The sequence below is a fragment of the Athene cunicularia genome (genome assembly GCF_003259725.1).
Source record: "Athene cunicularia isolate RWA chromosome 1 unlocalized genomic scaffold, athCun1 chr1_part1, whole genome shotgun sequence".
In the NCBI taxonomy this organism is placed as follows: Eukaryota; Metazoa; Chordata; class Aves; order Strigiformes; family Strigidae; genus Athene; species Athene cunicularia.
Genome location: NW_020799091.1, coordinates 114,463,095 through 114,489,052, shown reverse-complemented (window position 1 = coordinate 114,489,052; position 25,958 = coordinate 114,463,095). Strand labels below are relative to the sequence as shown.

Below are 25,958 nucleotides of genomic sequence, written 5' to 3'. Positions count from 1 at the left end.
CACTGAATCCATTCACTGCATCTGATATTAGATCTTATTTAGTCCTTTCCAGGGATATTTATTTCTCTTCTCTTTCATTAGCAGTGGAAAAATACTAAGTTGTTGGGTTTTTTTTTAACCCTTTAAAATTCTAATATTAGTTGAAATGCTATGGTTGAAGACTACAAGTTTGGCATGGCAACATGGTGTAAAAATATTGTCACTTTTTAGGCCTACATCAATTACTTAAACTATAAATGGTCGATTATATTCTGTAATACCAGTAATCTCTCAGTAATAAGTATCTTGTTCACTTAACACATGGTGGTGCTGCTGATACATGACTAGCAAAATTTAGTTAAAGAAGGCCTACTTTAATAGTATTTGACATGTGCTTTTGTTTCAGTGCATGTGTTTTAATTAAAAAAATCTCCCAACTTAAAGTTGCAAAAGTTTTAGAGACATTCTGTCACAGAACAGATAGATTAATGAACTTCTCTGCTTAAAAAATAGGTTTTGTAAAGTATTGGAAATAACGTATTTTATTAGATTAGCCACACAAAAGGTCTTTGAGGATAAATACCCTTTTGAAGCTACACTATAAAGTATGGAAGTTTAAGACAGTTTATCGGGACAATATGTCTGGTGGACATAAGACCTCTATAATGCAGTATATACACAACACGTCTGTTATATCGTAAAGAATCTGTAAAGCTAAGAGGAGAGGCTTCTTAAGAAGTAGTGATGCTCTGACAGTTTGAGGGTGAAACTGGCTAGTTTTTTTCATCGAGTGTAGTTCAGCAAGCTAATGGTCTAGAAGTTGAAAAATAGATTAGATTTTAAATTACATTTGCTATGTGAATGTCATTACTACAGGGAAGGCAATAAAACCAACTTAATGCAGCTAGTTAAACTCAAACCTGTTCTGCACATGCAACTGTGACAGTTGACAGCTGTGCCGTGTTTCTATAAATAAATGCAACTTTAGGGTTATTTTCATAGAAATCTCTGTGCCCTAATCCCATAATAGAGTTTATTTGGGTGGCTGTCTGTACCTGCAGAGAGTTTAATGGTAACTAAACTGTTTGATGGTATTGCCTTCTAATTGATTGAGCCTCAAGCCTTTGAACAGAATTTGTTCTTGTAATGTTCCAGTTATGTGGAGGGATCCAGTAGTTCTTTGTTTTATGCTCCCTATATGAGCCTGCCGTCTCTAGTTTTGAATTCTTTCTTGAATTGTCTTTGCTTTCTGTTTGGTGTCTGTGTTCATAGCGTAGCTGTGCTACTCTTGGCATGTTTACATCATGTAAACCCTAGAAGTTGTTCCAGTACTTGAAACAGTTCTTACATTGTGAAGTCTGCAAGTTGTGAAGCAGGAAGTCTTGGTCAGTAAACCCTGGTGTTTGTGGTATGGAAATAGAGTCCTTAGCAAATGTGATTTAAACTGGTCCCATGCGCCTTCCTTCCCTGAAGATGCCTTTGGTTGGAGATGCAAATCCCCATCACTTACACTTGCCAAATAAGAGTTCTGTGGCATCAACATTTTTCTTTTGAGTCCCTAAAACTGAAAAATGAAAATGTGTCAAATGCAGAGTAGAGCAAACAGCAGATTTCCAAATTTTTGGTGAAAGTTGTCCTTTTTTGATATTTCCTTTTCTAAGGATGTTCAGCTTTTGTTTGTTTTTTTGTTTGCTTGGGTATTTTTATAAGATATTTGGTATCCACGTAGCAATAAGTTCCCTAATACCTTGCTAAATTTCTAATTAGTGCATTTTAGTCTGTGCATGTATGTGTGAAGGCCAGTATTTACTGAAAACAATGAAGTGACCTCTGAGTATTAAATCCAGGAAAGGTGAAGTTTACTTTAAGTAACTCTCCTTTCTCCCATGCTTTTGCAGTGCAGAGCACAATCTATTTCTCTTTTAATAGAATACTGTTCTAATTTCATGCCAGAGGAGAGAGACTCCTTCTCTGTGATTTCCACACTCCACAAGTGTATGTCTTTCTTCCAGCACTTGAAATAAACAGCGAGAAGCAGAAAAACAGGTGTAATTTGTTTATTCTCTGATGTCTGTTAGTGCATAGATTTCTCTACTATGTTATTTTTTATGCTTAAATACAAAGCACTAATTAATGTTTTATTAATTACCAATTATCATCTTAAAAGCTAATAAAAGAACCTAAACTCTAAAGGAATGAAAAGGAGCAAGCTGTAACTTCAAAGTGTGTCTGTGCTGAAGAATGATGAAAGAGGTATTGGTGACCTGATCAGAATGAAACAATTGAAATAGATATTCATGTTTCTTTTTAAGCGTAGATTGAACCAATGACCAAAAACTTCAACAATCAGCACTGATTTTAGTCTAATGTTATTTACCCTAATTTGTGCCATATGCAGCATCTGGTACAATGAAGTATATGCAGGTATGCTCTAAGACTGGATGCAAGTCCATTCTAGTTTTTGAAGGCAGCAGTATATATGCAGTATCAGGTGTGTCATTATGTGTACCTAGCATTTGCTTGTCTTTGAAATAACCTGCTGGTTATGCCTTTTTTTTTTTTTTTTTTTCCTTTTGTGCACTTCTGGTAGACAATAATCAAAAATACAGAATTACCTTTTTCTTTTGCATTTATGGGCTTTCATCTATCTGGACAAAACTAATCTTGCCAGCTGGTTTAGGGGGAAAATAAAATCTTCATGACTGGTAGCTAAGATGGACCTTTGAAATACACCATTGCTCATCAGAAAATTCATTTCGTGTATTTGTAAAGGAACATTCCAGTTATCAGGTTGGCAATATCATATTTGTTCCTGTGCTTTGCAATATTTTCCTTGTTAGTTAATAAAACTTGGAAAAGAGTGATACTGGAGTGGTAGCAATGGTAAAGAAGCGGGAATTTGCCTCTAGACAAGAATTCTGATCTGTTGAGAGTTCTCTTCCTAATTTGCCTTTATACCATGGACAACCTCATCATACATAAAAGAAGAACTTGAAACAGAAGTTGCATTCCCTGTTAGGTAAATTAATGCTTACTGGAACTTTCATCTTTATTTACTTGTAAAGTTCTTAGGATTTGGATTAAGAGGAGTGCTGTTGTTGAATGCTTTTGGAAAATTAGTTGTTCAATAATAATTCCAAGAGGAATGTATTTATAATTTGTATAACTCTGTGCTAATGAATAAACACATTCCGTGATATACTCACCTTTTTTTACATACTTTGACTTCTCACTAGTTCCTGAAGTCTTACCCTCTTTTTCCTTCTCTTCCCTTCCTCCATTCAGTACTTCCTCTCTGTCTGGGTAAGCACATGCTGTGTCTGGTTTTGGTGCGACAAGCAAAGTACTGTGCTGTCTGTCACCTTTGAGAATAGGTGAAGTGAATAAATGAAAACAATTTTGCTCTCTCTCTTCTACCTGTATGAGATCAGCAGTACGGTTATTGTAGGAGCTAACTTGCAAAAATGCTCTAAAAAAGGAGTGGGGAAAACACTTTTTCTGCTCAGGTAAACAAATTTTGATGTGAGGTAATGGGTAAAATATATGCTGAATCATGAAGTTCCTTTATTTAAATATATCTCCTTTTTAATGATTTAAGAAAGAAAACATATTCTGATTTAGATAAATGTATGTTTCTTCCTATAAAAAGATAATGTTGTTTATAACTATGGAGATTGGTTCATCAGTAAAAACATCTCTGATAGCAACAATTTAAATAAAAACATTCTCCAGTTGTTTGCTGTTATGTGATGGAAGGTTTGTCCACGGCTCTATATATTTGTTCGATGCTCTGTAGATTCATTCAGTTTTGAGATTTTCTCATTTACTGATGTGGAGTTGGAGTTGTTAAAAAAAAGAAAAATGAACAAGCAAAACCCAACTCCTCCAAAGTAAAACTTCAATCCCAAAACAAAAAAGAACACATAGAAAAAAACCCAAGAATAGGAGAAAACTTCAACAGTGATGCACTTATTGGTCACCAGGAAAGTCTTGGAAGTATTTGTCACACAGTCCTTAATGAAAGTAGACAAACTAAACTTTTTTATTTCCAATTTGAACAGCACAGCAATTATGTGGTTTGTCTACACTGAGAGATTTAGTCATTCAATCCCTTCCCTCTCCCCCTTTTTTTGTTTTTCTTTGGATGCTGTCACCACAATAAGTCATACTGTATATGTGGCAGCTGGTTCACTTATTCCTTCTTGGAGAGAAACAGTTTCATGTTCTCCCCCTTTCTGAGAGGACGTTTGCATAACACTGTAGTTTGGTCAGATAATAAGGATGTGGACCATATCAACTTCAGCTCATACTAATCAGGATAGATCTCCAACACTGCTTCAGCAGGTCTTGCACACTACAAACCCTCATGCTGTCCCAAAACTTTAAGCATATGATACCATCATGAACAGTTCTTTCATGAGATGCATTGCACTGATTGTTATTTTGGACATGTTGAATTTTAGAAAAAGTAATTTTATATATCTAACTCCTCAGGCCAGTGGGATGTCACATGCAGCCACAAGAGATTGGGGTCAAGTGCTGTAGTGTGGATGTGACCAGTCCTCTCTAGAGGGGGATCTCCAGAAGCTCTTCCCTACGAACGGTGTACATGGGTGCTAGTCCACAACACTTTATCCAGAGGCCAGAGCTTGCTCTCTGGCACTATGTAGTTATAGTAGACGTTAACTATGTAGTTACAGAGACTTCCAAAGACAGTGCAGTTATAATTTATCATCCAGGTGAGCAACTAAATTAATTGTGCAATTGGAGGAAGAAGGGGAGGAGAGGTAGGAGAACAATTTTGGGTATGTTGTCCAGCTAGGACTGTGATGTGTGCAGTAAAAGGGTTTTAATCATAATGTACAGGGAGGTGTGCAAATGAGGCCTTCAGTTCTTTCATGAAGTATGTGGAAAATTATATCCACAACAAATACTTTAAAATCTTTCCAATAGAAGAAATGTATGTTGTTTATTCTGGAAAAAGTGACTTTAAGAAAAAAGTATAAAACCTGAGGTTTTTTAAATAAAATCTTTTCCCAGTAAATATACTATTTCTATTGTTTCTTTGAATAACGGAATGTTTCCCCAGAATATTTTTCCTATTTTTATATCTGCCAAGGTAAGAAACACTCCTTTCTGAAAATCACTGCATGTCATCTCTGATGTATTTTTTCATAATCAACTTTATACTGTGAGTAAGTGTGCTAGAAAATGTCATCATGAATTATCATGGGTAGATGGGTCTCATTTCACAATGAATAACAGGTGCCATTACTGAAGAGTTTGAGATGCAACCTTCATTACAGAACAAAGTAGAGTTGGAGTTGCTGGTCTGCTCTTTGCCATCTCTTCTTCTGTCCCATTCAATTTTATTATCGTGTGCCCTAATCTCATAGTATACCGCGTATGTGGCAACTCTGCTTTTTGCCAGGGGTAAGAAGACACTGCTGACAGAAGAAAGGTAAAGGGGAAGAAAACTCTTGCTCCTTGTCCTCCCTGCTAAAGAAATGGTTAGCAAGCCTGAGCACTATTCAGAGGGAAGTGGGGCCCCAAGTAGCTTGGAAAGACAATAGGCTGAATTGTGCAATGTGGGCATAAGATTGGTACAAGAGACTCTGTATTACAGCAATATGGGAATATAAGAGTTCTGATACTTTTCAGTATGATACTTTCTTCAAATTGAACTGGTACTGTGACATCGTATTATCTATCATCGCTTATGGAGGTATCGCAGTATCATTTTAAGACAGTTTTCCTAAAGTGATGATGGTATTGGCTGTTATTGACTCAGTACAGATTATTTGAAGACATTAAACTTTATCATTTTTTTTTACTTCATTGTACTATTTAATTTATATTTGCTTTGCTCATGTAGGCCTCGTTTAATACTTAAGTGCTTAAGTAGTTAATCAGTCTGTTATGTATGAGGAAATTGAGTTGTAGAAAACAAGAATTCTTTCAGTTCTTATGTTCATGGGCCAATTCTTCTGTCAGCATCCTCAAGACTTATGTAGGTATGCAAGTTTAAATTTTCTTCTAGAATATTTTGAGAAAGGAATACTTACATTTTGTGTTATGTAGGCAAATACTGGTTTTGTTTGGGATTATTATTGCCTTTGTTTGGGTTTTTGTGGTTTTGTGTTGTTTTTTTTTTTTGGTTTGTTTTACATGAAACACTTGCAAGAGGAAATACAAGTCCATGTCCTAGGGCTGGTATTTTTATACCAGAGAGATTGCTGGGCAGGTATTCTTTTTTTAGTAGAAAGCTACCTTCTATCCGTTATTTTGGTGATGAGGAATTATAGCTATTAATATTTCACATTAGAACACTAGCAGCTCTACTTTAATTTGTTGGCTCTTCTGCATAACTATGTAATTAAAAAAACGCTGGAAAGTTGTTTTAACGATTACTGCAAAATTTCTGCTGTTAATCATTTTGAATGCACAATACCAAATTCTCATGATGTCAGTGTAACTTGTAGCTAATATATTTACTTTCGGTTAATAGCACCTCATATTAAGAGAAAGCTTTCCACAAGTCTTTCTGGTTTTCACTCTTTGTTCTTCTGCAGTGTGTTAAGTATGTTTCTGTTTTGCCATTTTCTAATCAATATACAGCTGAAAACTACTTGAATTACTTGTGTATGGATAGGTGGTCATGTTCCTGAGTACTAGTGAAACGTGAGTTTTATTCCAGGATTTAAAGTACAGCTTTTGTTTTAACAAGACCATGCTTACTTCAAAGAAACATATCTGTTGTGTGAAGAGGAAGGACTAGCCCAGGAACACATTTCTCTCTCAAATAAGGATGCTTGTGTGAACACTCCTGCATGGGGGATGCTGTGTAAACAGGTAGTGTATTTTGGTTTTCTCTTCTGTCAGTGCTGGCTGCAGTAATACTTCACAGAAGTACCATAATGCTTTCCTTTTAGGGAACCAGGAGAGAAGGGAGGGCTATCAGTTATGTACCTTTGTTTTTTTTTTTAAAGTGTAATCAGGAAAAGAAGATGTGATGGTGTTTCTGTGGAGTGATTGTTTCTGTGTGTTACATTTATATACATACATATGCATATATGAGAGATCATGTTAGCCATAACTTTTTTTCTCTGGATTGCTTATTGCCTAGTTTCTGCTCTGCCCTTGGAATGTAAAGTAGCTTCCATATGTGTAACAGTTAAGGGAAATTATTTAATGGAATAGTATCAGTGGAGTCATTGTCTAATTTTATTTTTTGTTGCTACTGTGTAAATAATCTTCACTTTAAGGTTCAGGCATCTGATTGTACTTTGATAGCAGTTAATTTCAGTTGCAATTTTAAGCTTGGATGGAAGGAATGCAACTATTTATAAATATTGCAATTTGGAAAAAAATCAGTAGTGCCTTTTGATAGTAGATCGATTTAAATTTTTTTCCACTAGATGTAATTAAGGACGTCTAGTTGCAGAATTGCAGTGCAGTTTGTTCTGACTTCTCTGACTATGTCCAGATATAGCGATATTGATTGTGTCTTTGCACAGCATAAAGGAGTTCAGAAATATATTCCTGGTTTGGTGTTTGGTTTTAGTGGTTGTATTTTTTTCTTTTTGGAAGTCACTTTTTTATCTCAGTTACATTGTTATTTTCTGTGAAATTGCATTAGAGCACTATTTCTCATTCAGCTCCAAAAGGGATTTGGTACAGGACAGAAACCAACCATTGGGACTATGGAAAGCAGAAGCACTTTGCATCTACTTGTTTCTTTTCACTGTAGAAATAAGTGCTGCTGCAAAATAAAGTAGTGCTATAGATCATGTCTTGATAATTCAGCTCTTTCATAAGGATCCTAGGTTTCTACACTTAGCAGAATACATGGAGCTATGTAGAGTTCTAGAAACCCTCAACTAGTTCTTCTGGCCACTTCTGTAGTAGTACAAATAAATGCGTGTCCTATACAGTGTCCGGTTCTGGACTTCCCACTACAAGAAGACCATGAAGACAAATGCAATTATACTATAGTGAGTCCGTGCTGCTTGGGTATTGGAGCATGTGACAGATGAGGAGAGTCGGAGAGCTGCATTTGTTGTGAAGTCAACAGAACAAGGCTCTTCTCAGAGGTGTGGGGGTAGGGTGAGAAGTGGTGGACAAGAGCTGCAACCAGGGGAATTCCTGTCTTGATTTTGAGCAAGAGTTTGAATAAGAGGTTGGTCTGGATGTCCCCCAGATGTTCCTTCCAACCTAAATAATTCTCTGTTTCTAGATGATGTTTATTTTTATAAGGAGGGAGTTCTATTTTTTATTACCTTTTTTTCCTTCATTTTTGTACTAGTGAAAGTGAGACTGCAGAGGCAACTGCATATTTAGATAAGCTAGACAGCAGTAAGAATGTCTTATCACTGTAATAAAGTATCATATTCCCCTATCCTTATCTCGTAGGGGTCTGCCTATGTATTTGAATAATGTAAATATCTCTGTGACAGTTTACTAATGCTTGGCTTCTCCGCAGACTGCTAACAAATGTCCCTGTAGGTTTGGTGATGTGGTCTTCTGCTGCTAGTGATCTTTAATGTGGTCAGAAAATATCAGCTCGACACCTATCTGTAAGAAATACAGCAGGGTGTTATTAAAGTAAATAACGCAATGTCTGTTTTACATTCCATAAGACAGTGCACACTATCCTACTATAATATGAGCGTTATTTCTTGGTGTTAAGTAGGTAAGTAAGCCTGTAAGTAACTTTTCCTATAGAGGTAGTATTGAAAGACTCCTGATAACAGTTTCCTGACTTCTTGTTTGGTTTACTAACAATGTCTGCTTTATGTGTAGACTTTTTTTGGGGTATAATTTCAGGTTCCTGGAAAAAAAACCTTGGAATTTGACCCAAGTAAATATGAGTGCTAAAAAAACATAAGGCAATTAAAACCACTAATTATTATTTTGCAAAAGGTAACTAAGCCATTCTTAGGAATACTGTCTTTGAGATTTAACAATATTTTCAATGCTTCCCAAAATAACAGGTAGTTTGTTGCCACATTGTGGTGCAAACAAAACAAAAAACCACAAAAAATTGTCACTTGTGTCCTTTGATCCTTTCCCCTAGTTCATGTGTTTCTGTGAAAACCATAAAATTCTTTCATTCTTCTAATTCTGGAAAAACAGATGCAGTTTTTCCTGAGAGCTCTGTGGAAGGGGAAAGGAGAAGAAAAATGAAGCAGTTGAGGGGTCCTGAGGCTCCCTTACAAGATCAGTTTACTTACTAGGAGCCATTGGTATCTTAAACAGTTTATTTTTTTTGTCATTTGCAGCATGGAGAACACCAGCAGCATACTGCTTTGCAAGGGTTTCTTTTTCGATACTTGACTGCAAGACCGAATTTTTCTTTAGATACTTGAGTGTATTCTTGAGTGTTGTTCATACTGATTTCAATGTTGTTGATCATCTCCCCTTGCTCCTCCACCAGAATTGATATCTGGATAAAAAGTTCCTTTAAGTCTTTGATCTGATTCTCCAGACTGACTAGTTCTTTGTGTCTCTGTTCAATCTCTGAAAGCTGAGCTTTGGTTATTTTGACTTCAGTGAGTAGATTTTCATTGAAAATCTCCCATTTTCCTTGTTGGAGCATGTCATTGACTTCTTCCTCAGATACCTCTTTACCAGCTACTTCCAGCTGACGGACAATAAATCTTCTGCATTTCTCTTGCTTAGCAGTTATAGCATCATTGTATGAGACCATAGCACTTAGATAACGCTGGGACAAGAAAGCGTGCTGAGAAGCTAGAATTCTTACTGTGGCACGTGATGGCCCATGTTCATTTTCAGCTTTTTTTACTGTTTTTGACAGTTCATCCAAACATTTTCGTACGTGCTCTGCTTGAATTTTTATTTCTCTCGCTATGTTAGATTCCTTTTTAAGAACACTGAATCTTCTCATTGAAGATACTAGGCTTTTTTGTTGTTGACTGAATTTATGAACTTCCTCCACCAGATTATTAATTTCAGTCTGAAGCTTCTGGATTTCATGCAAGTGCCTTTCAGTTATGGGCTCTTTTTCATAAATAATGGCCTGCTGTTCAAACTCCTCCTGCTCCTCTTCTTGCACAATTGCACCATTGTTTTCTCCAGCTATCTGTAGTTCCTTAGCTCTCAGTTTAAGCTCTTGGAGGCGGTCTCTCATGGTTTTTGTGTTCAGGTCTTGTTCAAGTTTTTTCCCCACTCTTGCAATACAGGGAGTTAACTCCAATATCTTTTTTCTTGTTTCACTGTAATCAAAGTGTAACAACAATCAATGTTAGCAGTTATATGCATATTATGTTAGTATGCATATTAGTTAGCAGTTATATGTAGCAGTTATATGTATACTTATTAGTTTTGGAGATTAGAGCTACTTCCCTCCGCACAAAAATAAAGTAAATGTGGCAATGTATTGGAAGTGGTAGGTATTCTGAGCAAGTGTACAAGATAAGTGGTGTCAGCACAGTCCACCATTTAATCCAGTTTCTGTAGGACTTAATCATAACCTAAAGTTTTTAATTTATCTTCACGTGGGCACAATTAACAGACTCCACTCAGCTTCTTCACTATAGTGTTTTTTCCTCATACAGTATGTTGCAGCCCAAGTCCATTTTTGTGGTACATTTGTGGTGTAGGGTCCAGAACTTAGAACAATGACGAATACAGCATGTGGAGAGGACTTTTATTTTGGGGAGGAAGAGAGGAGTAACTCAAATTCTTATTTTATTGTAATTCCTTATTTGATGAAAACGAATCAACTTTTAAATCTTCGTGGACATAGAAGTGAATCTGCTGCTCCATTTTTGGATTCTCAGTAGGAAATACACACTTCAGCTTTTGAGGTTATGAGGTAGTCTGTCTAGTGAATCAGTGTTCTGTCATGAATCAGCTACTTTAGGCTTTTAGTTTAGCCACACTGAAAAACTTTTCTGCATTTTCATTGCCTTCACTTGCCTGGGAAGTTAAACTGATAGTAACTGAGCAGTTAACTCTAAAGCAAAACACAACACAACTCTAATAATTTACATGAAAATACTTGTTTTAATGTGTGAATTTTTATAGACGTGGATCCATATCACTAATGTTGCATCTTGAAAATTTTCTAAGCCTTTTTTTGATTGCTGTCATCTATTCTTACATTGTCATCTGTAGCCTTCATAAAATTTATGCAAATATACTTTGTGCACCATAGTGGGATACAATTCAGTACTGTTTCTTATTTAATAAAAAGTGGATTTAGTTCTGTTTTCTATTCTAGCTGTTGTGCAAGTCATAATGGAGATATTATTAAGAGAAAGTTTCTATTGTGTATGTTTTAGAAAAATAGATACCTAAATTCAACTATTTTTAATTATAGGGAAGAAAGTATTTTCCTCAAACTCTACGTGAATATTTTCCTTGAATATTGATCAAGAATGGAAAATTTCAGTAAAAAGCAAAATATTCAGGACTAGAAGATTATGGGATTTTTACTTAGGCATCTTCTGTTTAAATCAAATGTGTGTCTTTCAAAGGGCTGTTCAAGTGTAAATGTTAAAAAGTACAGTAGTATCTTTTGGCTGTTTTCAGGGGTTTCAGGTCAGTCTTCTGAAATAGTAGTGTTTTATAGGTGTGCCTCTTAAACCCCAATTCTGAAGATTTTTTTAATTTTTTTTTTTTTTTTACTAAGCAAATGTAGTATTTCTTTATAATATCCAAAAGGATGCCTTTGTAATAACTGCAAAGGATCAAGTAACCTGTCAATATGCAAACAATTTTGTTACACTGAACAGCTTGAAATGATGCTGCTGTGGTATCTCTGCTCCCTTATGAATATTTAAAGTCCCTAAATGGATTTTTGCATAATATAAGTCATGGAGTTGAACAGTGTGAACATGTCTTCCACAGACTTAAGTCTGGCTGTCTGCAGGGGGATTAGCTGAAAAACAAAACTTGAAATGCTACAAAGATCAATCGTGAGAAAGAATCTTGATAGTCTACCCTAGCATGGATTTCCCTTACTGCTTTGCTTTTTTTCTTCCCTTAATGCCTTAATATCTGAATTTAGTGTTTGTCGATTCACATCAAGAGGATCCAGAAAGCCTACAGTCATTAGAAGTTACAGTAATGTCCTGAGACTTGTGATCAGGCAAGCTTGCCAAGTAGCTTATTTGGAAAGATTACTTAGGAGTGGGGAAAATGCAACATGCATTAATTTTGTTACAGTAATTCCTTTTCATTGCCTAACTTGCTGTGTATCTTCCTGCAGCAGAAGTCAAGCAATTTCTTCAAGATAACATTCTTTAGGAATGTTTCAGATTTGCTTGGCATGAGGGAGACTGCCACAGGGAAAGTTCAGCCTGGGGCATGTGAAAGGAACTAGGAGCGCTAAACAAGGCTTCAGAGAAGTGACCAGAAAATGTGTTCTAGTATAGCCTAACACATCTGTTGACCCATGTTAATTTAGCATGGCTTGACAAGTCTGTGATTAAAAGCAAGTTCTAAGGGCGCTGTTAATGCTTAATGATGTGAGGTGGCAAGACTTTCTTGTACCTAAGAGAATGCAGGTAATTACTGAAAAAGTCTAAAATATGCATGCAGTCATTCAGTTACTCCTTCAGAACACAGTACAGTTTTTCAAAAGGGCAGTTACCAATTTTTCATATCTTCTGTGGTTTGAAAGTAAGTTAAACAGAGGAGCATAAGAACAATAATGAGCTTCATCTTCAATTTGTGTATCCGTTAACAATTGACATCTAATTTTCAATGTTTGGGGGGCATTGGTCTTGAAATAGCTGTATTCCTTTGGGGAACAAAACCAAAACAACAGAATTGCATATCTGTAAATATTCTCATGTATCAAATTGCATATCTGTAAATATTCTCATGTATCAAATTGCTAAGAAGTAAGCAGAAAATACTTAGGATGCTGTTAATGGAATATTTTTTTTTCTCTTTTAAATATCAATCTAACTAAATACTGGAATGTAAGCAAGTGAACTCTCGTTTCATATCTGATATCCTATCGGGCTTGCCTTCAAAACCTGACACTGAACATGCTTGCCAATAAATGTGGTTGATTATACTGGCAACTGAAATGCATGCTGGTTTCAAATAAATAAGGATGTCTTCATGACAAAGATAACCTTGGAAAATTGTGAGGTTGACTTCTTGAGTGTTCCAGAACAAGCTTTGTTCATATACTGAGTCCTTGTTGTTGTCCTACATGCTTGTGTTTATGTATAGGGGCACATCCTGTTGTTCTTTTGATTGAGATGAAAGATCTATTTCCTTGAAGTTTTTGCCAATAGAGGGAGAATATGCCTGTTCTTTTAGGGTTGAGTAAATGGAACATGTGGACTGAAAGCACTGCAGTGACTTAGTGTGTCCCCTACATTCAGAAAAAGATCTTAAAAGGTGATTGTTCTGAAGTGATAAAGAAGCACAGCCTAGCACATCATCATCAGACTTTTTTATTCATCAACACTTGGAAAATTTGGGTTCAGACACCTAAGAGACTGACTGTACTAAAGGCAAAGCAAATCAGTGAATGGGAAAGCATTATCTTGTTAAACTGCTGCTTCAAATTATTGACTATGTTTAGAAATGGCCTTGCTCTTGCACCTGTAAATCTGAAGAGCATTGGTGAGGATTGCTTATGTTTCTAGTCATTTCTCAGTCATAAATGCCGCTCTGTAGTCTTTTATCTGAACTGTTACTGATGCTGAAACCCTATGTTTGGAGCTGGAATCACAAGCTGCTAGCCAGTCTTTAATAAAAGATGGAGTTAAAAACGGAGTTGCTCTAATAATATGCCTGCAATAATTTAGTCAAGCTTGTAGCACTGTGCCTTCTCTGTTCACACTTAGAAGCAATGTAAGATTGAAAACAGCCAAAGAGCAGACAGGGCTACAGGATGGATTTGGGGAGGAGGTGACAGAGGTAAGGAAGGGAAAGGAGGAAGAATTGGGCTCAGTTTTGTCCAGTAGCTAAGTTGTGCTCAGAGTTCAAGGATTACTTTCATACATGTACTTTCATACATGTATTTGAGGAGAAAAAGTAGGAACGCACATTCAGCATTTCAGTCTGGTCAGTCTGGCATACCTTATTTTCTAGAAAGGCTTCCCTCCCCACCCCTCACAATGTTTTCATCATGCAGATCCACTGGTGATTAAGTTTGTATTTTTTGTTCTGGTAGGCATCTTTGTATATAGTTATATATAGTTGACAGCTTCAGAAGTGCAATTTTCACATCCTTGTCAAATACATTTTAAGGGTATTGCAAGAATTTTTGCCTTCTGATAACTTTACTGTGTTGCTCATCAGGGTTACGAATCTCTCCAGTCAAACTGGTGACATATGTGGCTGAGAAAGTCTTTATAATGACAATTACCTCAGCACATTGACTAGGGGAATAATAGATCCTGATGACTGGACCACCATTATTAATCTGTCATGATGACAAAGTATGTCTTAAATTTGAAGATAATAAATTTGAATGAAATGAAAATTTTTATATTATCTTTATATTATCTTCTCCATTTTTTATGGAGGAAAAAAGGAAAAAAAAAAAAAAAAGGCAAGTGGAAAGGTCCTATTTCTTGATTTCAGAGCAGCCATATAGAATATTCTTCCAGCTATATAACTTATCAGTAGACCCAGTAAACAGGGAGCCTACATCCAAAAATGAGATTTGGGCTGCATTATGTTAAAAGGCATAAATGGATATGTGAAATAAGTTGATCATATGGAATTCTTGTTATGGCTGTGATTAGATTTAATGGCTTCTTTTTTGACTTTGATCAATTGTTTTATTTCTTCCACACCTGCTGACTTACCAAAACCTTCTGTTTATTTTAAATTCTATAGTTTTTTTCACTACTTCTTGGTTATTCAGCACCTTCATTAAAATGTCTGACACAAAAGGCTCTGATTTTGATCTTTGATGCAATTTGAATGCCTTCTTATGTTCATTTTAACATACTGTGGTCCACTAAGAGAAGATGACTTGTAGACAATCAAGGGACAGAACTCTCTTTAAGAGCTCTTGGAGACGTACAATCTGTGTTCTTTTTTTTTTTTTTTTTTTTTTTAATGATTGAAACAAAAATAACGGTCAGTTTGTTTTCTTGTTTCTTAGTTATAAATCAGTTAAGGACACTGGGTAGAGGATACTTTCAGGCACTATGTCCCAAAGGAATTTAAGTTTTGGTTTTGGTTTTGGTTTTTTTTGTCAAGTTGCATTATAGCTCTGTTACATGGTGCCAACAAACCTGTATAACTGTTATTTTTGAGCACAATAAATCTGATTAATGTTTGGAGTCATACTCTGGTCTGGAACTTGTTTACTGCTTTAAGTGTTTTAAGTTTAACAACAAAAAATTAGTGAGACAAATACACCATTTCAATGCCTACAGTTTAAGATATTTACAGTAGTCTGTGGCGAAAACTAGGGGCTTGAGTTGAATTTTTAGTTTGCTCCAAAGACTGTGCTCTCTCACGTGTTCTCACAAGAAAAGCAGGAACTTGTTTGATGGTGTTTTGGCATCTTTCCCTATTACCCAAAGATGTATCTTAAGTAACTAAAGTAAGCAATTTTGCTACAGGTTATGTTTATTTTCTCCTTTGTTTAAAATGTTTCCTTTAACTTAAATACTCTGTAAACAAACATGCTTAAACCAAGGATTATCACACAGCATGGTGGTTGGATGAAAATGCCCTCTTAAAGCATCTCTGTTTTAAGATGATAAGTCCGTGGAAAAACATATTTAAAAATAGTTCTAAAGTCAAGTTTCTATGTGTAGGAAGTGTGGGAGTGGTTCAACAGGAAAATACCAAAGGCAGAGAGAGCTTTCCCTGGTTATGAGCCTAAGAAAAGATGACCTTATATGTGGAAGGTAGCTAAATTGTATCAGTATATATACAAAATAAGTAACATTTTCAGCATGGGTGATTTAAGTGCTCATGGATATCTCATTCCTAATATTAAAAAATAAAAGGTCATTTGTATTTGTCAGTCTTTGTTTCTGGGAAATAACCTCTAGCACATTACTTCTGGCATTACCTACTGCCTAACATTGAGGGAATACTGATTGCTTGTCCCCTTGAGACAATGTTACTCCTCAGAACTGCCAAAAGGCTACCTAGTGAAACCAAAATGACCAGTATGCAGAAGCATAGAAGTGCTGCATTTGAAGCAAGGTAGCCTGGGAGTTCTCTCATTAGTGTGAAATAGATCATGGGAGGTGGAGAAATTCTGACAGAGTGAAAATGTGAGATTGAAATGAAATGAAACAGTTCATATGATGGATAATGAGGAGTCCAAAGTTGCTGGAAAAGTGTAACCAAATCATGCTGCTGGAGTAAACCCTTTAAGGGAGATGTAGAGGGGAAAAATGAACCTTAGTTACTTAGAATAATTCAGATGTTGGGTGTTTGGCGAGAAATCTGTAACACAAACATGTTGTAGGAGATGTAGCTGTCTTGTGTTGACTGTGTGGTACGATATGGGAAAGAATCCTGAGAGAGAAGAGAAGGGAATAATACAAGGTATAGACTTTAGCATTAGTGGAGTGGGAGAGTACAGCACTTTGTGAATCATCTATGTTACAAGTGTTCATATTTTGAAATCTCTACAGCTGTCAGTACTTCTCTCGCATTCCAATTAGAAAAAATGTGGAGGTTTTGTTATTTTATGAAGTATTTGGTTCAGAGATGCACAGTGAACCAGTGGCAAATCTGAGATTGTTGCTTGCAGTTTTGGAACCTTCGTTATGAATGTGTGCAGATGTGGAAGGCTTGACCATTTCTGTGTCTACAGATAGCAGTTCTCATGTTCCCTACTGATACTTTGGGTAGTGGAAGGTGGTGAGTTCATGCTTTTGCACTGACATAAGTCACAGTTACGTGACACATGCTGCACCTACACAAGTCCTGACTGACAAAACAATGATCTCACCCTGCAAGTCAGTTAGTGTGTAGATTGTTCTCTGTAATTGTTAAGGAAATGGATTATCCCTTGATAAAAAGTAAAACTGAAGAATTTACTTAATGTTTTGATGGTGGTTTTTTCAACTTAGACCTCAGAAATGAGCAGTAGAGAGAAATAAACGTATACATTGTAGATACCTCAGCTTATTTATTTCTAGCAAGAATAATAATAGAAATCAGCATCTTCACTTAATTAGATGCTACAAATATGATGGCCACCTATAGGTTACAGAAATCCAGAAGGAAAATTATAATCTCCTCTGCCAAAAGATCACAAATTTAAGGTCCAAGTACTGATATATTTTAAAGCAGTATTTGAAAATAAATTAGGAGCAAGTGGAAGGGCTGCAACAGGCTAGAGGACAGGTGAAATTCTTTCCATTTAATAGGAGATATAGTTTGAACTCCTAGATAATGACTTTGTATTGCTATAAATCAGTTCAAGATTTTTGTCTTCTTGACAGTACAACTGAAGGCTCAGAATTTGTACTGTGCAACATCCCACAAACTTTACATTCCCATTTCATCTTTGTCAGACCATATAGCTATGTACCACAGCCTTGGAAACTCACCTGTAATAAATGTAAGGATTTACAGGCAGCTTTTTTAAAAACTGATTTTATAGGCAACTTTGACTAAATAACTTCAATGTTTGCCTAGTTATTGGTATATCAAGATGAAATAGAATATAAGAAAATAATTCATATTTATATTTTTTTAAATCTCATACAAAATATATGGCAATATTTATTGTCATTGCTTTTGAATTGTCACATCTGGAAGCTGAACATGATATGCTTGATATGAGCTGAGACATCTCTTTGTATGCAGCCTATTTGATCAATAGGTATGATTAAACTGATAGCAGAGCAGAGCGTGTCAGAGAAATATGTTTTTGGTAAATAGGAATATGATTCAGACCTGTGGTAAGAATGAGGCCACCTAACCAAAATGAAACAAATTGTAAGTGCTGACATTCTTGTAACCACTTCAACAGGTAGTATGAGAATGAAGTTGCTCTAGAGTTGCCTAGAGATATTATAAACAAGATGAGTTTTCAATCTTATTTCTAAATATCCTTATTTAAATGTGACCTGGAGGAACTGTTTAGGGAAAAGGTTGAATTAGAGAAATGTCTCTTATCTCCCTGCAACTGCATGAAAGAAAACTCTTAATTGATGTTTGCGGGCAGTAATCTTGTAGCACTTTATTCACCAGTTTTTCATTATAGCTTACTGTAATGTTCAAAGAATTGTTTTGCTTAAGAATTGAAGGCATGAAAAACACACTAAAGAAATGAAATAAGCCATCTTATTTAAAGTCAATCGATAAAAAGGTACTGATGTGTTTGTCATTGTTGTCAACCCAGAAGGCACAGGTACTTAGAGTGCTAAAGAAGAATGTAGTTTAAGCTCTGTTAACACCCACCATTTGGATTATTTCAGTGCAGTTAAAAGCTTTTAAATATTTTTAAATAGTCTTGATCTTAGATAAATCATTCTCATAAAGATACACTTTCCTAAAGTTGCTTTTAATCATGTTGATAGTTCTGATACTGTAATATGTTGACCTCAGGGATGCTCTGTTCTTCCTTAATTTTGATGGCCACCATGCAGGTTTGACCCAAAATTTTGGGTTTGTGATAGCTGACTCTGATTAAACTGAACCCCAAAAGCACCATCTCCGACACACTTTTAGAGATTACCCCACCCAGTGTGTACCCTCTGCAGTATTTAATTTTCACTGTTATGTTACTGTATGAGAATCCCACACAAGTGGAGGGATATGCGTATATTGGAAAGTAACAGCATATTAAAAAAACCTCCAAGTCTGCAAAAGAACACACGTGTGTGCACATACCCTTACACAAAATACCCTTTTCCGAAATAAACCTTTTCTGTAACACTTATTGGATTTTTGATGATAGCTGAAATACAACTGTGTCCATTTCATACTGGATTTTTTTTACCAAATCTTTTGGATTGTAAAGTACACTTTAATACTGATTATTTTTTTCTTTTTCCTCTTTGCTTAGTAATTTACATTTTAGAATCGGGTCAAGGAACACACATAGTTTGCATTCAGGCTTTGTTTTTCTCTGGCATATCTTCTAACTTCTAAGAGAAATAATGTTACTCAACTGTAGATGTCAGTTGTGCCAATGCACACATACACTCCCTTTCCACATTGTTTCCCATGACTCTTAAAATAAAGTTCAGAAGCTCTCTAGTTGCTTAAAAAAATCCGTCATGATACAGAAACAGTTGGTGCCTACCTTTTCTTTATTTCTTGCGTAACGTAAGTTTGCTACACTAAGGTTCCAAATATACTTTATGTGAAACTGAAATAAGCCAAGCACCTTTTTATATATGAAATCTTCTTACGCAGCAAACTTAATGTGATAAACCAACAGACACTCTCCTGGGCTTTCAGCTATGTTTTGATATGTATACCTCCTACAGTTTTTTTAAACATGAAAAATTGCTATATAATGAAGTTCTACTGACTTGGAAAATTAAAATCAAGGTCTACCCTTTAAGATAACTCTGACGTGTTCTCTAAATAATATGTGTTTTATGCATAAAACTGCCTCAAAACCTAGCATTCTTGTGCATGAGCAGTAGAGCTCTGAGACTATATTCACCCAGAGAAATATCCAGTTCTTTGCAGAGTAAAGATCCATTATTTGTATGTCTTGACACTTAGGCACATTTCTGTTCTAAACCACACTACACAGCCTTTTTCTGATATTTGCAACTTTATAAACATTAAGTAAAAGAAAAGTCTTTACCTATTAATCCTGTGATGGTGGCTTTCTCTTTTATCCTTTAGAGAGGAACTCCTGAGGTTGTTTCAGTATAATCTGAAAAACATTGTTTCAAATATTTGCCTAAGTAATGTGTTTTGGGTGGCATCCATTATTTTCTGCCTGCCTTCCGCTTCTAGTTCTTATATAGTTTTCCAGGGGTTCATCTTGAAGAGCGGTGGTGTGAGAGAGAAGCTGACTTCTGCAACTGCAGTAGACAGGCAAATTGATTGCTTTCTACTTGGGGAATCTGGTTCTGCCTGTTTGAAACCCAGCCTTGCTGAGAGGCGGATCGGTGCTGGAGCTGCCCAGTATCAGGAAGTGTCTAAGGAGCAGCTCCCTAGACGGAGGCTTTGTAAGCTGGAAGTGGAGCACTGCCTACCTATGGAGCACAAGTGTAAGCTCAGGGGTTGTGTTCTACACTGAAGCACAAAGGCAAAAAGAAACAAGGGTAGGTCATTGATCTATTAATGCATTTGCCTGAAAAGAAAAAAAAAACAAAAAACCCACACCAGCGAAATACGACCCTTTATCACAGTATCTTAAAAATATTTCAACTCTATTTATAGGTTTGACCTAAAGGCTGAAGTGAGCAGGGGTGTATGCATGACCTGTGTAAATCCCACTTCAGTTCTTGGGGAGCAGAAGGCGGAGACAGCTATTTTTGGATATGCTGCTTTTCCAGATACAGCACCTCAGCTGTATTTTTTAAATGTAGTCAATATTGCAACAAGTGCTGTGAGAAAATGGAAGCTAATTGACAAAAAAAAAAGAAAAATCTTACACCTTTCAAGATATCAGGGGTTTTGAATCAGCACCTACTGCAAGTTATAGGACGTTAGTGTCACACTCACACTGAGCTATGCAGCTTACCAACATTCCATTCTGCTTCAGCTGTGCTTTGTAGAATGTGCCGTCCGGTAACTTAGTAAATAGTCCAGTTATTTAATCTTTAGGTGAAAAAAGAATAGGCTGTGGCAAGAAACTCTTGTGTTCAGAAATATTTTCTTCAATTAGATCTAGATGAATTGACAGCACTGCTGAGGAATGTGTTTTGAAACGAAGGGGCAGTGCAGTAGGGTTTTCAGACTGTAACAAAGATAGCTTATGTGGAAAAAAAAAAAAGTGGAGATAATTGTTTCTGATCTTTTAATTACTTTCCATAACTTTCTTGAATTTCATTTCAGTTTTTCCCTGGTTTAGTTTTGGCCCGATTTCATAGCTAAATACTGGGAAGACATTACTTGTTGTAACTGGTTGGTGAGAAGGAATAGTGCCAGAGTATCATAAGCATATTAAAAATGACCTTGGTTCTATATATGCAATGAGCAACAGTTAGAGAATCTCTGCACTGAATCATGCAAAGTACCATAGAAGTACTCTTTTCTCGCGAAGTGGGAATGGATTATCTGTCCTGGGTTTGAGTGAGTGGCAGGGGTTTTTGGTAGCAGAGGAGGGGGCTACAGCAGTGGCCCCCTGTGAGAAGCTTCTTGAAGCTCCCCCGGCTCCAAGTCGGACCCTCCTTTGCACCAAGGCCGAGCCAGTTAGTGATGGTGGCTGCACCTCTGTGATAACTCATTTAAGAAGGAGAACCTGGGAGGAGTGGTGGGAGTTGTGAGGAGGAGTTGCAAGGAGAACAGATGCAAACACCAAGGTCAGTGGAAGGAAGGAAGAGAAATGGGGGGGAGGTGTGCCAGAGCAGAGATTCCCCTGTATCCTGTGGTGAGACGGCAGGCCTGCCCCCCTGCCACCCATGGGGGTCTGTGGTGGAGCAGATGCTGACCTGCAGCCTGTGGAGGACCCCGTGCCAGGACAGGTGACTGCTCCCAAAGAAAACCCCATGGGAATAAGGCCCCGCTGTTGTAGTTCGGGAGGATAGCAACACAAGGGGGTGACCATAACCCACATACCCATGGGAGTGAGTGATGTCAGAGTTGGCTTGTGGAGGACTGTCCTGTGAGAGGGGGACCGTGATAGAAGAGGGGAGGAATTCCAGAAGTTCCTCCCCCACCGAGGTGGAAGAAGCAGCAGGACTGACTGCACACCCCCACTACCACCACCCCCATTCCCTGCCCCTGAGCTGCTGGGGGGAAGAAAGTAGAGATACCAGGAGCAAAGCTGAGCTTGGGAAGAAAGGAGGGGCAGGGGAGGGAGTTTGCAGGATGTAGTAACGTTTCTTACGGCCCTGCTCTGTTAAGTGTTGTTAGTGTCTGTGTTAAATCTATGTTCTTTTTTTCTTCCCCTAACAAGTCTGTCTTTTCCCTGTGATGGTAATGGATAACTTATCTCTCCCTGTCTTCATCTTGATTCCTGAGCCTTTACTTTCTCCTTCCCAGCATGGGGCAGGGGGAATGGGGGAGTGAGCAACTGTGTGGTGTTCAGTTGCCCTCTGAGCTCAAAGCAGGATATTATCAAAGGGAGGGGTGGGGAGGAAGAGCCTTATGCTCTTTCTAGCTCTTGAGGCAAATCAGCAAGGTTTTGATTGTCAGTAGGATGTAGTGTTTTTGTTGTTGGGTTGTTTTTTTTTTTTTCCCAAGATGATGATAAATAAGTGAACCTTTTGGACCACAGATAGTTGACTGATGAAGACTGAGACAGAATGGACATTTGAGAAAGTGTCTGTCTGTGGTCTCCTTCATAAACTCTTCTTTAAAATAAAAGAATGATTAGATAATGAATCTCAGTGCATGAGGTTAATGGTGACAAGGAATGTTTTTCTGAGCTGTAGATGCAACACAGCTTTTTTTTTTTTTTTTTTTAATGCCTCTTTGAAGCTAAAAACTCTCTTGGGACTAAAATAATTAAGAATTGAGGCTATTATACTGTGATTATGGAAGATAAGAAGGAATCAGGTCTTAGATCAAACTGAAGTACTGACAAGTTCTGGTAACTGTGGAGTGCGTTCGTACCATTGTTCCTTCCCAGCATTGAGTAAGTACAAGCTTTGGCCTAACATTCCCTAAAAGCCATTTGAGTTGATGATGATGATGACCTGAGATTTCAGAGGAAAGGCTATGATGTCTGGTTCCAAAGCCATCTGCCATTATGTTCATGGAAGGCAAATATTTGTGATTTTATCCAGAGAGTTGAATCAGAGTTCTCATGTAATGGAAGGGTTGCTAAATTTCAGAACAACATTGTTTTAATGGAAATCCTTTATTAGAGAGAAGTACAATTTTTGGATTCTCTAATCTTATTTAGTACTCCTCTTTGCAGCCTTTGCACTTGGCTTGGATTATTACTGTTGTGGAAAATACAAAATAAAATTGCATTGTATGCTTATATTGCAGAATGGTCTACTCTGGTTCAAAGCAAAAAGTACCAGTTTTCATGCTGAAAAACAGTACATTTGAACAGGAGTAGTCCATTGCTCGTAAATTATGATTTAATATCTTTTCATAGTTCCTAGAGTTTTACCATACTAGCTTTTAATTAAAAGCAGGTAATGGGAGAGAAAAGACTACATATCCTATTGTCACAAAGAGTTTTTAATAAAGATGAGAACAAATCTTTTTTGATTTGACCTCTTTTGTGAAGTTTTGATTATTCCTTATAAAACTCTCAGACCCTCAAGAAACATTATTTATTTCCTATGTGGTTTTTTTTAACCATTTTTGTTTGTCTGTTTAAAATATATATTTTGGATTTCTGTCTAAATTTCTCCATTTGTTATTAAAATTTGCTTGTAAGTGAACTCAGAACATGACTGAAAGTACTTTTTAAAGTTTCTTCTTAGGAAATACCTCTGCTCAGCTAATACATCCCTAAATACTTATGTAAATTTACTGTGTTAATCCATCCTACCTTCTTGGATGTCGACCAGTTTAAATCCGTTTTAATCAAGAAATTGCAGTCTCAAGAATAGTCAAGTCCTGTCAGTTTCATGAAAATTATTACTTGGATAGCTGAGAGAAATCCTCATGAGGGAAAAGATTTTGCCTTTCTATGAGAGGTGGTTCCATACAGGTTTTGGCAGTTACCCTTGCTTTTTCTTACAGGTAGTTTGTGATGTACCTTTTAAGGGCTTTAGATAGGAAGCTTTTCCAGTTTCATTTCATATATAGAGGAGTTTTCAGTGAAACATTAAAAAATTAGTCTTGATAAAAGGAAGTAACTTTCATTTCTGTGGTTAGAACATTATATCACCAGGAGTTTGCTGAGGGGAAGAACTTAAGTGTTTGAGTTGTTTATAATTCTGGACATCCCTCTTATCTTTGTAGTGGTTATTGATAACAGTGTTGAAAGGAATATAACAGCCTCTGCTTCAGAGTGTAGTATGTCCATATTAAAGTGTGAAATAATGCGGAACATTCTTTGAGTGATAAATCAGATCTGGTTTGTGCCTTTTAAAAAACACACAGTATTTGCTGTAGTGTTGGATGCGATTACATATACGGAAGACAAATCTGATCAAGAACAACAGTCCCCCCAAAATTTAAGTTTTTAATCTTCTGGTGTTCTCTTTGCTACCATATCTCTAAGAAGTAAGACAATACTTCATCTTATAGAATACTTGTTTTGTAAGCTGTGTGTTTCATACAATTTTATTTTTTTTTCCTGCTCTCTATTTAATAATAAAGTGTGGTTTTTAGAGGCATTCATGCAAGTTCTTCCCTCTGAGCTTTAATCTTTACTTAAAAAGAGCAGGTTCAAAACATTGCAGATCATATTGTTTGACATCAGAGAGAAATTCTGGATAGTAGGCCGACCCAAGATGATCATGAAGCAGTATTATGCAGGCAAATGTGCATGGTTTGGGAAGTTGCAAAGTTCTGAACTTTGATCTGTAGACACCAACAGATTGTACTGTGTAGATGTAGAGCAGTACAGTCTTTTCCATCCATCTTCTTAACTGTAAAATGTTGTTATTTTGTCTATTAATTATTATTAAATAATATGAAACACCTTAGTAATACTTTAATGTTAGTATCTGCTGAAACTAAACGAGAATCTTTCTTGTGTCAGGGTATGAAGTGTTTATTTTGATCTTTTATTTAGGCTGGCAAATAAGCAGGACAGAGAAGGAGCTCTCTCAGAAGCAGATCTAATCGAGTCTTTATCTCTGGAAAAGCTTGTCAATGAACACAAGTGTCTATGTCAAATTGTAAGTATATTTTAAGGGACTTAATTTTCTAATATATATATGTAAAGCTTGCATTAAGGTAGGAGATTGTGCCACATAGCATAAAACTGAAAATAAAACCCTGAAATCTCAGCAAAGATACAGTACATATATCTGTTCTGCAAGCAATTCTATTGTTCACCTTGATGTTCTGCTTTCTTTTAATCAACCAGTTTGTTAGTTAACTATTTGTGGGCTTTTATAATCTTTTTCTAATTGCAATAAGAAACATTTTAAAAATTAATGAGAGTTATGCTGTTATTCATCAAAATTAGAAGGCAATTTTGCAAAACCATTCTGGCTGGTATTTGGGTTTTAAAAATTAAAAAAGACTTTTAATTCCCTCAGGAGACTTGCAAAATTCGTAGGATAATACATATTCCTATTATTTTCTCTAGAAAGTTGATTTATAGCAGGGCATAGCTATGTTCATTATGTCATGACTCTTTGAGTGCTTTTCTTCAGCCAGTGGACTTTGTACTATGCATATGTAGGAGTCATATAGATTCTTACATATCATATAGAATCATATAGAAATAAAAATTGCAAGTTCACCTTTTTTTTCCACGGGACTTCTGTGACAAAAATATTTTCTTGCAAAGCATTATCAATATAAAACACCTGAAAGATTCTAGTGTATTTTTTCAGTACTTCAGAATTACTTAATTTATGACGTGTTCCAGTAAAATGCTCTTCTTGTTCTCCATTTATAACTTGGGCATAATCCACAAAGAAACTAGATTAAATACTCATAAGGCATTTTAGCTGAAATCAGATGACAGTTTTACATACTCAGATGGGCATCTTCTTTATTAGGCTCACTAAAGGTAAAAATGGTCCCAAGTTATTTCAGTATGATAACACATGGGATGAATTTAAACAGAGGCATTGTGAAACAAGTTTTAAATTAAATTAGTCAAGGACCAAAAAACCTTTTGTTTGTTCTTATTCTTTTAATTAGTTTTCTCTGGATCTTTACATTTCCCCACAAAATATTAAAGCAGATGGAAGGAGTCATTGGTCAAACAGTGTCAGTGAGAATGACCTTCCTCTATTTTTAGTATGTCTGTATATTCTATATTTCTAAATTTCTCT

General features: G+C 36.3%; 2 protein-coding genes across 5 annotated transcripts in view; one reads left to right on the top strand and one right to left on the bottom strand.

The window, feature by feature from the left end:
- The window catches only part of ARL13B (ADP ribosylation factor like GTPase 13B), a 42,742-nt gene that overhangs the window by 5,007 nt on the left and 11,777 nt on the right, over nt 1-25,958 (top strand). For all 3 annotated transcript variants that reach the window (XM_026842290.1, XM_026842279.1, XM_026842300.1), the window contains exon 4: nt 24,740-24,845. In XM_026842290.1, coding sequence (XP_026698091.1) covers nt 24,740-24,845 — 106 coding nt within the window. The remainder of the gene's footprint in view (nt 1-24,739; nt 24,846-25,958) is intronic.
- STX19 (syntaxin 19) lies at nt 506-19,972 on the bottom strand. 2 transcript variants are annotated; one of them, XR_003397749.1, is made up of 3 exons: nt 19,727-19,972; nt 6,718-10,214; nt 506-3,341 (listed from the first exon to the last, which is right to left on the bottom strand). XR_003397749.1 is itself a non-coding variant. In XM_026842314.1 (2 exons), exon 2 carries the CDS (start codon nt 10,127-10,129, stop codon nt 9,251-9,253), a length of 879 nt encoding a protein of 292 aa, XP_026698115.1. In that variant the 5' UTR covers nt 10,130-10,214; nt 19,727-19,972; the 3' UTR covers nt 506-9,250. The 2 variants fall into 2 exon arrangements, 1 of the variants encoding a protein (XP_026698115.1); XM_026842314.1 differs by having other exon boundaries at nt 506-10,214.

Bases quoted from the DNA above. Each gene is read 5' to 3' on its own strand.
- STX19 (XM_026842314.1), bottom strand. From the start codon at position 10,129: ATGAGAGACCGCCTCCAAGAGCTTAAACTGAGAGCTAAGGAACTACAG.